The sequence below is a fragment of the Adiantum capillus-veneris genome, chromosome 4 (genome assembly GCF_014529385.1).
Source record: "Adiantum capillus-veneris isolate H3 chromosome 4, ASM1452938v2, whole genome shotgun sequence".
Lineage (NCBI taxonomy): Eukaryota > Viridiplantae > Streptophyta > Polypodiopsida > Polypodiales > Pteridaceae > Adiantum > Adiantum capillus-veneris.
Window position 1 is genome coordinate 22674584 of NC_140934.1, and position 12493 is coordinate 22687076.

General features: G+C 39.5%; 1 protein-coding gene across 1 annotated transcript; it reads right to left on the reverse strand.

The window, feature by feature from the left end:
- Positions 1–3948: 3948 nt before the first annotated feature.
- On the reverse strand, positions 3949–4778 carry LOC147458862 (vacuolar protein sorting-associated protein 28 homolog 1-like). The gene has a single exon (XM_086509709.1). The coding sequence runs from the start codon at positions 4729–4731 to the stop codon at positions 4096–4098; it is 636 nt and encodes a 211-aa protein (XP_086365835.1). The 5' UTR covers positions 4732–4778; the 3' UTR covers positions 3949–4095.
- Between the last annotated feature and the right edge of the window lie 7715 nt (positions 4779–12493).

Below are 12493 nucleotides of genomic sequence, written 5' to 3' on the forward strand. Positions count from 1 at the left end.
TCTTTGAGTCCCGACCATGGCCTTACCAGATGATCCATAGTTACCAGGAACGCGAAACCGGAACGGGAACGGGGAACGGGAATGCAGAACAAAATGCCATTCCCTGTTACAGGTACTCACGTTTGAAACACGGAACAGTGATTCGGAACGGGAAGTTGGAATGGGAACGGGGAACGGAGACCTGAAAACGGCCATTCCCTGTTACTATGACCAGATCCCATCTTCATTGCCATGCCTTTGAAGAAAGATCGACACCGGATACACGAGGACCCAGATCTTGAGTACCAGGATCTACTTGCATCCTATGCGGACATGGAAGGAGTATCACCTTGATCTCTTTTCCCGATCCCTGCATTATGCATTCTGTCCTTGGTATCTAGCTGCATCCATTTCCCTCATCATTGAAACCTTGGAGAAGACTCCAGAACCAAACCTCAATCCATCAGCACGGAGAATGTTTTCACCACAGATATTGTTTCAGTGTCAGCAAAGACCAGCCAAAGTAGAGTCGGTATCTGGGAAGAAGCCTAGACTGGTATCAATATCTGATACGAAGCTCAGGCTGGGGTATCTACGGCGGCGGTCGCAGAAAATTGTTGGCTAGTAACCATTATGATAGCAGCAGAATATTGTCAGCCCGTCAGTATCCCTAAAATCCAAAAGAAAATCAATGACTTTAATCTATCTGGGTAACCTGTGACAAAGGAGCAGAGTGTCTCTCCTCTTGTACAGTCTCGTTTTCACAAGATTCAACCCTGTTGATCCACGGGATCTCTCGGAATAATAGAAGCTAGACCAAAAACCTCAAGCCCATAAATGATCGATACTCTCCGAAAATCGTATCCATCATGCGGTTGAATGTAGCCGGAGCATTTGTAAGGCCAAATGGCATCACCAAATATTATACAAACCAAAAGTCGTCTTGAAAGCTGTCTTGTAGACGTCTCCAAAAGCAGTTCGGATCTTATGATAACCATTCTTCATATCAATTCGGTAAGTAGAGCCCTAAAGTCTGTCGAGTATATCGTCGATCCTCAAAATGGGGAATCTGTTCTTGTTCATTATTTCTTCATTTTGGGCTCGGCTAGGTCGGTAAGATGGCCGATTCGATGGTGTACTATCAAGTGTCAAATCAATCGTATGATCTTTTGGACAAGCAATAGGTAACTCTCCTGGTAAGCCTTCAGGGAAAACAGTCAGCTTGAGCTTGGAGAAGTTCTTGTCGTTCCTTTTCAAGGTCAGACATATTTGACCTTTGATCATCATTGAGTTCTTTTAAGAAAATCGAGTAAACAAAAAGACTGGATTTCATTAATCTAGAAACGGTCAAAGCCAATACCAATGGGACAGACTCGCCCTTCAATACAATCCCTTTGCCCTTCTCATTCTTTAAGATGGCTTTCCTTGCCCTATAATCGACCACGGCACTGTTCTTAGGGAACGAAGGGATTCCTTGGAGGACGTCACACCCTTTCAAAGGCTGATGTAAAAGTCCTCCTGCCCTAAATACTCTTGACAATGCAAACGTAGTTTGCCAATGACAAGTGTAATGGCAACAGCCCGTCCAGGTGCCTCTAGAAGTTAGAACAGCCTCAGCCGATGCCTCCATTTCCTCGGAACTGTAACTGACTTGGCACTGACAAGACGGTAAATCCCCAACAACACACGAATCAAACAAGAACTTTCTTACTTGCACTTCAAAACTCAAAGCAGTCGAGACACGAAGCCACAAAGCTCCACTTCTAGATGCACTGGCCCCAAAGTCTCACGTCCCTTTCAGGACTTCTTTTTGTATTGATAAGAAGAGAATACAACTACCCGAGAGCTCTATGTTGTGTGTGCTCACACACTAAATCTGTAGGAGCTACACTCAAGGCATGTATTTAAAGGTTCAGATGAACCACCCTCTCTCAAGTTGCTCCTTTGACTTCGTGTTCTCTGACACCTCACAATAACACATAATAAGCTTTGGATAAAGCTTCTCCTTACCCTTTATTTTGCTCAATCTTGCCTTCTCAAACTTAAGAAGCTTTCAATCACCTTCCTTTAACTTTGAATCATGACGGTGCTTGTCTACAGCTTTCTTATATTGTTACCTTGGCAAACGCTATGATTAGATCCTTACAAAATAATAAGCCCAAACGATCTTGTCCTTGAAGCACAAGATAGGTAAAAATTTCTTGCCACCCTCGACCATCTCAAATGGTGTTGTATGCTAACTCTACCAATCAGCAATACTTCTCCCATTGAGACTTACTTTCAGACATGTAAAACTTCAACATGTCCAATCCCACTCACTTGGTAATCTTTGATTGCTCTCGATCGGCAGATAAAACAATAAAGACAATCTTGAGTGTACCCATATTTCACACATTGCTCTCCAAAACAAACTAGGTCGTTGTCTGACACAACAAACGTAGGCATCCCATGAATGCGAAAGATGTTTGAAACAAAGATTAGCCAAATGATCGGCCTTCTTCTTCTTCTTCTTCAAGAGTACAAAGTGAGCCTGCTTACTGAACATATCCAAAATAGTGCAGATACCATCATGCCTACCCTGAGTCTTTGGGAGGTCAAAAATAAAGTCCATAGCAGTACTCTCCCATGGTCGATCTAGAATAGGTAAAGGTTGTAGGAGTTTAATCCATTTGTGTCTGCCAAACTTCACATTCTTTCTGACATACGAAACAAGTACCCACAAATTCAACCACATCCTTCTTGAGCTAAGGCCAATAAAAGTAACCTTCAAGTTACCTACGACACAATTCTTCTCACACAAGTCATGTACAAAATCTTTGCTTGGGGCCTAAAAGGAGTTCCCCCGACCAAATCCTACACCTACCAAACTCAAAAAAGTAAGGCCTCATAATATTGTCCGAAAAGAGACGATTTCAGTGCCTAAGAGTAGACCCTAATGATCTGAAGATGTTGAAGACATTTGGACATAACAAGAAGACATTATAGACATTTGGACATAACAAGCTACTTACAAATTTGAGTATCGATAGCAAATAGTATTTATAACGTCATAAGGTCAACAAGGTTAGAACATACAAACTATAATAAGGGCCTCAACACTTAGCGTGAAACAAACAATAAAGAGACACATATACATGCAAAATTACTTGAGTATACCATGAATGAGACAAACTCGAGTTTCATAAAAACTACCATAGATAAATGAACTAGAGAAACATGCAATCATCTGAAACTTAACCTTTTGGCCATGCAAACCAAGCCTCAAGGACATAAGAAGGTGAAAAAACCATAGAAACAGGGGACCCGGGGACGTGGCCCTTTTTGGCAGGGACGGAACAGGGGACATGGGGACGCGGTACGGGATGGGGGGATGCGACGCAGAAAGGTCCCTCACATGGGACGCAAAGGGGACGCATCCCGGGATGCAGATCCCCGATGACACATGCAGACGGGATGCGAACAGGGGACCCCACACCTTTTCTCTAGGCTTTTCAAAGTCTTGAGCTATATGCCAATGTTGCCCACGAGACTCTACTAATCCACTTTTCACCTGTACTCATTACTTTTTTCCCTTTGAGTATGATGATTGATCATCACGTCAACATGTGTGGCGCTCGCCGTGTTCTTACCACATGTCATATTTTGGTATTTATGAGTGCAAACCCTACTTTCTCTTTGCAATCTTGTGCTCTTAGTGTTGTCTCGAATAGAACAAGTGTTTTTTAACACGCGTCCCTTGCCCATCCCCAGTTTTGCCACGTCCCCGTCTCGGGACCCGTCACGTCCCCGAGACCCGTCCCCATGTGACTATGGAAAAAACTTGATTCCTTACTAATTCAAATACTCCACATGATAAAGACCGATCTTTCATTGCTATAACATGAGAGATCCAACTATTACATGGACAGCAGACCAAACATGTCAATTGTCATATAATTCTGGGAGTATCTAATCAACTAGTACTAGAAATGTCCAAACATGCCAATTGGGAGACTTTTTGAATTATCGTCTGTACAAGTATAATCAAATAATAATAGTAGAGTTGGCAACTTTCTTGAGGGTAATTAATCCAGATTTGAAAAACATACAAAATATCTTTGCATTTTAAAATATACATTACTTGGATGCACTCGGCAGTGCATTGATGAAGGCATTATAGGATGAATCTAGGTCAAACAAAAGCTGCCGAGACTGCTGGTCGTTGAGCTCATCAGAAGCACCCATCTTATTTAGCTTGGCTATCCAGTCACGCGTTTTGACTTTACCCTCAAAGTCAGCTGGAAGTAAGGGCACTCTGTTAAGAGACGATAAAAGATCAAGAAGAAGGGGGTGCACCTGGTCAACTGCAACCATGTTGAGTTTGAGGGAATCCATTGCCGTAATGTAGTGTTGGACACATTCAGCAACCGCAACTGCAGATCCTGACTCAGAGGATGATGCGCCCTTGTGCTCCACAGTTGCGGGTACCCCCGAAACCAAAAGCCTGTTGAGCGCAGCAGGGCAGTCCATCTTGTATGTGTTCATAAACCTTTCCACATCAGGAACTGTGTCTTTGAGTGAGGACCAAAGCGTTTTGAACTGCGCGATGAGCTTCGTACAGGCAGGTTCGTACTCGGCGGGGGGAATAACATCCCTCACATAAGCCTTCTCCAGTTTCTCTGTGGTCTTTATGATCGCAAACAAATCTGCGTAATTGTCGAACATCTCCCGCTCTCGCTTGTCGCTCCAGAGCTTCACCTCAGATATCGCCATGAACGTGAACGTCCTGTGTAAAATGTATGCAGACCCTTGTATTTTGAATATATATCCTTAAAAACTCCCAAAATACCGTATCAAGAGTGTGGCACTTTGATAAGTCCAAGACTCAAAAAAAGACCTTGGGTATCTCTGTTGGCTGTGTTTGCTGATTACAGGGTGGAGACCCCACATATCCATTGCAATTGAGAGCTTGCTCAAGTTACAACATGTACAGGGCATACAACGATTTAAGTTTTCATTCCGATTGCACTTACGAGAGTGTTGGGCCTTAGTTATCTCCGTTAGTTGTGTTTGCTAATTAGCGAGTGAAGACGTGGACATATCCATCGCAATCGAGAGCTTGCGATAGTTACAACATGTACAAAGCATACAATGATCTACGTTCGTCATTTTGATTGCACCACCCAGGGGTTAAGCCCGTAACCTTGGGGCATAAGGTAAAGGGGCTAGTGAGTGGACATCCCCCAAAGCGAGGATAGTCCAACCTCCCAATGATGAGATAAATTTGCACTAATATAGTAGTGTGAACAATTAGCTCATTCAAATTGAAATGTTTCTATTGGGTAGTGCATGGGCTATATCCCCTGTGGTGCTCAACTCCACCATTTGACCCATAGGACATCTCCCTTTATGGCCTCTTTTTTTGTTACACTGGATTGCAAAAATTACAACGTAACTTTTGACTATGGGCCTTGCTTCCAAAAAAAAAAAGCATATTTCTTTGAATGCCCTTGGCAAGGCGATCCAAATGCGATGTGCACAAATGAAAATTAAGCTCAGAAGAGAAAGATTCAACAACGTCAAGTTAGTTGTCTCTATATTGGCCCTTTACCCTATACATCCCCTCTCATAACCGATTGGACAAACCCATGATGACATTATTTATTCTTTTCAATAGTAGAGATCCACCTTGAGGTGCCTTGAAAGAAATTTCACCAATAGTCTCACTATTAGTAACATTTGTTATGATATTGGACACCCTTTTATTATATGTGGCTAGCATTCCAATTGGGATAGCTAGGCTTGTAATGGTTAATTATTGTTGATGTCTTTAATTTCAATTTAATGTTGAGTTGATGTTATGTAGATTAAAATACAAAAAAAGTTTACAAGCGTCGAGTAATAAAAGCAAATAAGCATCTCAACCATTTTTAACACACATGTTTCTTAGATATTTTATTTTTACCCAATAAACTTACACGGTTCACTTTGTACATTAGTGGTAACCAACCCCTCAATGGTCCATGCAATAAGTGGTGAAAACCACAAGCAAACTCTAGTGTAGAAGAGGAGCCTTTAATTTTTGTAACCAACCCCTCAATGGTCCATGCAATAAGTGGTGAAAAATCACAAGCAAAATCTAGTGTAGAAGAGGAGCCTTTAATTTTTGGCACTACCCTAGTTTAATAAAATATCCAAGAAACACTTGCACTAAAAATAAATGGCCATTTTTACTATAGTATTATCAAATATATAAGAAACACTTGTGCTAAAAATAAATGGCCAAAACTTTATTGATTTTATTTCTCGTCTATACTAAAATGTGTCGTTTATTTTTAACACAAAGTTTCTTAGCTATTTTATCTTTACCCAATAAGCCTATACATCTTTAGAGTTAGATATTTGATATTTTAGTGAACTAGAGTAGTTAGAGACCACTCTTTTAGACTAAAGTTTGCTTTTGGTTCTCACCACTTATTGCATGAACCACTAAGGGGTGGGTTCTCACCACTTATGTACAAAGTGATCCACGTAGGCTTATTGGGCATAAATAAAATATCTAAGAAACACTTGTGCTAAAATCAAATGATTGAGATGGCTTTATTGGTTTTATTGCTCGACCTCAATGAAATCTTCTCCTCAAATTCCTGTGTTTCAATTTAAACAGCATCAAGTCCTTATTAAGTTAAAAATAAAAACAACAACAATAAATTACAAGCTCAACCATCCCAATTGTAATCCTAACCACATTCAACAGAAAGGTGCCCAATATCATAATATCTGTGTCTATTCATAGTGAGTTGTTTTACCTCGAGAGGTATTTATGAAGTATTAAATGATCTTGCTGCCTCAGGAGAGCCTGTAGACTAGGAGGCCTTAGAGTTTCGCTGATCGATTGAGGTGAGACGTTAATATGTGTAGTTGATTTAATTAAATAAGTATATGTGAAGTAATATCAATACTAATTTTGTGACATCCTATGTGCAGGTTGTGACGCGTAGTCATCAGTGGATTTCATATATATGTTTTGTGAGACACAGACACGCTTTTGTGTCTCTTTTTTGTATAGACATGGTTATGGTTATTGTTCAAACATGGTTATGGTTATTGTTCAGACATGGTTATGGTTATTGTTTTCTTTATGGTTATGGTTATTGTTCTTGTATAGACATGGTTATGGTTATTATTATTGCATAAATATGGTTATGGTTATTGTTTTGTTTATGGTTATGTTTAACTTTATGGTTATGGTTATGGTTATTGTTTTGTTTATGGTTATGGTTATCATTATGGTTTTGATCAATATGGTTATGGCTAGCTATGGTTTTAATTTGGTTATGATTTTGCACAAAGTTCGTTATGGTTATGGTTTTAATTTGGTTATAGTTTTGCACAAAGTTCATTTCATTTCTTTCATTTGCCTTAAATCTCATGTGAGATCCTACATGGATAGCATGTAGGAGGCGTATACATATGGTTTTTTTTTTTAAGTTTATGTTAAAACGAAGGGAACTCTGCCGAAATTTCTGCGGGAGCACGGTTGATTTTGGTGCTTGTCGCTTTCTTGGGCAGAGGACAGGAAGTCTGGCTGTGGCTGTGTCCATCTTTTCACTGGGCACAGGCCAGGTTGCCTATCCTCTGCCCAAGATTTTTTTTTTATGTTATGGTCGTCGCAATATGCGTCGATAGGCGCGTCAAAATAGTGTCGATAACAGTGCCTTTCGACACATATATCGACGCATATTGCAAAGTTTTTGCAGGGACGGGTATTTCGATGGGTTTTTCGACAGAGGGCATCGAAAACTACGTCGAAGGCCCCTCTCTTTGTTGTAGTGAGTCCACAAAACCAAAATACTAGTTCTATCATTATCTTTCAAGAGAAAATCAATCTTTATGCGAAGAGTTGTAAAATATAATGTCTTGAGAGATTGACTAGGGTTATTTTAGAAATTTTTATGAAATTCAACGCATTATTGGTAGATTTTGCCCAATATTGTGGTGTACATGACTTAACACAAAAATGCATGTGCCATAGAGAATTGCTTATGGTCCCAACATCTACCCCTTTTATAGGCATCCCCGAGCTCGATTGAGGCTGGCCCTCCTGGCCTCTGGCCCTTGGCCTTACATTACTCCCCCTTGGAGAAATGTTTTCGTCCTCGAAAACAAAAGTGGGAAATTGCTTCTCACAAACCCTAACGTTTTTCCAAATGGCACCTTTTTCAGCTCTATCTTTCCACTTTACCAATGCTTATTAATGCACATGATGATGTGTACATAGATCATGATAGTTGAGAATACACTCAGGTTTCATGCAACTGGGTTGGAGGTTCAATGAAATCAGCCGAAATTTGTTGATCAATGACATTGACGCAACTCGTTGGAGTATCTTAAAAGGCCCACAATAACTCGCTAGAGTATCTTAAAGGCCCACAATATCTCAGAGATAATTTAAGTGTTGACTCAGTCTCTTCAAACTACTTTCTAAATCCCCTAGCACATGTTAAAATATATTTTCCCCTTCCATGAAGGAGGTAACTTGCTGAGATTTAGAATCATCATACTTTTTGTACCTATCCCTTGCTTGTGGAGCAAGTTTCAGCATACTCATGTAATCTTTGTGAAACTCCTTGACCTGCTGAAATTTTTCAATTGCCAACCCCATTGTAATTGGTGATCTAAGTTGAAAACCATACACAAGCATGAATAGACTTGAACCAATCGTCACATGCCTAGAACTATTGTAAGTAAACTCCAAACTAGAGAAATAACTTTTTGCATTGGATTCCTTCTCACTAGCGTATGTCCTCGTCGTATCCTTTAGCGATAGATTTATACTTGTAAATATTTGTCTCTGGATTAGTGATAGTACTGATATCGAGTTGTTTCTCCCCAACCGTTTACAGATAGTTCTCCACAAATGACTCATAAAATGGGTCACAATAACGTCCAATATTTTTTAGTAAGCCTTCTAATCAATACAAATTATATACAACCAACTTGGTTAACTTTAGAGATTGGAATAGTGGATTGATAAATTGTGCAAAGTTTAGTCGACTTATCTACAAGCACCCAAACCGAGCCATAACCTCTAATAGTGATTGGTAGACCCATAATTAATCTCATAGAACTATTGCACAAATAGTGTGGAATGCTTTATAAACTATCAATTTCATGAATTTGCATGTTGCTCCAAATCTGCCTTTGCTAAACACTAGGACCCATAAGACCAAGTGTGCATGCATTTAGCAAAAATGGATCCGAACCTGCATTTTCATGACTATGATTGCCAATTCTTATGGCTAATTTTATGCTCACAACACACAAGGAAAGAACCAAATACTTTCAACTGCAATTACGTGAAAGTCGTGCTAGCAAATTTAAACCATATAGAATGTGAAAAATAATCATATCTAGGTACCAATAATGAAACATTTTCATTAACAATACAAAACCTTATTATATGCACCAACAACCATTTATTATTGTTGTCTAATGGTGCTTGTAATCATAACAAGTCTTTCTCGATATCCGACAAAATCTGGCCCCACTGAAATTGTTCCTGATAAGACGTGTTTGAAATGGTGTATTAAACAGATCTAACCAGCATAGAGGAACTCTATAGTGACACATAATTAAAATAATAGGCACCAGTGTCAGTCCCAGAGACTAATATTCTCCACATGTGAAATATGTCTCATACAATGATGTCAAGAAATAGGACATCTATCAAGTACGAGATCCCGGGGTGGTCACTTTTTAGAATGTGTATGATATCACGTGAGTTAATTGGAGAGGATTATTAAAAGACCAAAATGTGAAAAAATGTATACATACAGAGGGGGGTGGGGGTTTTTTAAATAGTTTCATAGTGTAAGTATAATATGTATATTGGGGTATTATTAATTACCTTTTGAACGCACATGATATAGGGGTCTTTTGATAAGTGACTGCCCCGGGTACGAGATGTACTTGTGTGTGAAGGTAACTATAAACACTTAACGACATGAGAGAGGGATCCTCATAAACCTTACTCCACATTGGCTTAACCGAATTTCATCAGCTCCTAGACCATGTTGGACACCTTGTGACTATCAACATATGCCAATCCAAACTCTAATGTAGGTCTATAACCAGGGTGCAAAAATGTATCTGGTACACTACTATCCCAAAATTCTTTGCTCCCTACATGACCTTGTCATGTGCTTAAAGAGAAAAACGGTTGAAAGCATTCTAGCATATGTATCCTACTTGGAAAACTCAAATCAAATCATATTCAGAAATGAAATGAAAACAACTCATATGCTTACCTGGAGGTTGAAAATAGCTTCGACTTACACAAATGCGAGTGCACTATCCAAACCTGAAATGTACATTACCAAAAAGCCAGCCTCAAAAGACCCATTATGTCTTTGACTTGTTAAACACTGAATAAAAGATTAGTGAAAATAAACGATTATGTAACCATTAACTTTGGGTGTTGCCTAGGCAATCTAGACCCCTCGGTTAGATTCTTCATGAAAACTGCTTGAACCATCCGTTAACGTTGACCAACATAGTCTATCGTGTCCAATATTGATTGTAATCACTTTGGAAATTCAAACTCATCCACTATCCCTTGGCACATTGAGGACTTCTTTCCTTGAAAGTACAACTGTGTGAAGAGGCCAATATGTGACCCTCAATCATATGGAGTGATTTTGCATTAGCTAGGTCACACCCCTAAAAATACCACCCCTATAGACACAATCAGTGCTATAAATTAAGTAGCAAATCCTCTCAAGTTGGAATCTTATTCATAAGTGGATCCTTATATAATCATATTTCCCCGTGAAAAGAAGAGAAAGATTTCCAACACCCAAAAGATGATAGTCATACTAGATTTTATTTGGTGTGTGAAACAAGAGCTAACCTGTTTGGAAGCCTCAATTCATGTTGTCCCGTGAATTAGTTGCTTGATAGCAAGGCCATGCCTACTTGCTACCCGTAGAAAGAATCATTTGTATTGGTTACACCTTGTGCATAGAGGGAATGATATAAAGTGCCTATCGCTCGGCTAAAAATTGTGTGAGTCAAGTGCATGTGAACATCACAGCGAGTGGAATCCACCGTGACTATGAGGTGGATAAGGATTTCCTTGACAGAGTAGCTAGTGTTATATCAAAAGCATAAACAATGATGGAGTGGCATTACTTCCACCTAGCTCACACGCCATGCATGCAATTTGGGAAAATAAGATAATATGCCCTTGGCTACAATGACGATCTCAATAGTTTAAGTTGATACCATATGTGCCTTGCACAATCTATACTGGCAGAGATACATCACATGTTGACGTTGCCAAAAGTAAACTATGAGCTTACATCCTCTTATTGCCAATTCATTAAACTTGTTTTTCATTGCTCGTGATCCCAAGTCAATGAGTAGTACCTTGGTATGGCGTAGAAGCCTTACGTTGGATTTGGCCTGCAAAGCACATTGCTTTGCAAAATAGAAGATCGTATCCAATTTAAAAATTGAAAACACATAAAAACTAAAAGAACTTGAAATTTGCTAACCTTGGTGCCCAACTGCGGCAAGTGCTGCAAATGCTTGCTCAAAATCCATCAGCGTTTGAATATGGCTTATAGCCATGTATGTTGACAAAGTCAGAGCTTTCAAATGTACCATGCATGCCCTCTTGACGTGGCTCATACCGACACTGAGTGAAATATCATTCAAAAATATTACAAAACTTCCCCAAGCTCATATATAGATAGCATATTCCAAACTTTGGAAGCTTTGTTTCACATTAAAAACTTCATCAAGTTACTGTGCTCATAGCCATTTGATGCTTCTGCCCTGCAATGTTTAAGAAAAATGTATGACGTTCATCAAAGAAAGTATTCAAGACTACCAGCAAGGTTATTGGCAAACAAGCCCTCAGAGAAGCAAAAAGAAAAGCAACCTCTACCAATTCTTAACTACATGTAGTGTATCTACCAATCTATTGCATCATATAAAATAATTGTAAAATTAGATACCTAATGTATACGACTTGCACATGATGGTAGAAACTCATTAACGGCATCCGTTAAAGCCATGTTGATCGAGGGCATGGGGATATGGTTTTTTTAATGTTGTCCCAAGTCGTTTTAAAACATTATTTTTGCACCTTTGCTCTTTGAAAATTTGTATTAACACTCTCTTCTTGGCCACGTTGATCGAGACCATTCTCATTTGGATAGCTACTACCTCCTTCAAGATGAAAGACGTGACCAACTCAGTAAGTTACTCCACTTGAGTAGCAATTGGACATGTACTGCCAACTTACAAAATCGATCATCAAAATTTTGGGCATCACACGCGTGACATATTATTTTGCTTCGAGGAAAGTACCGCTATCCTCCAAAATTTTAAGCACACTCTGGGGGGAGGAGTGGATACCCATGGAGAAAGATCAAAATCAAATAGCTGATCGTCAAGAAGCTCCATATCCAATGAACTAGACATGGAGTTCATGAAGCACTACATATGAGCGAGGTAGGAGAGCAAG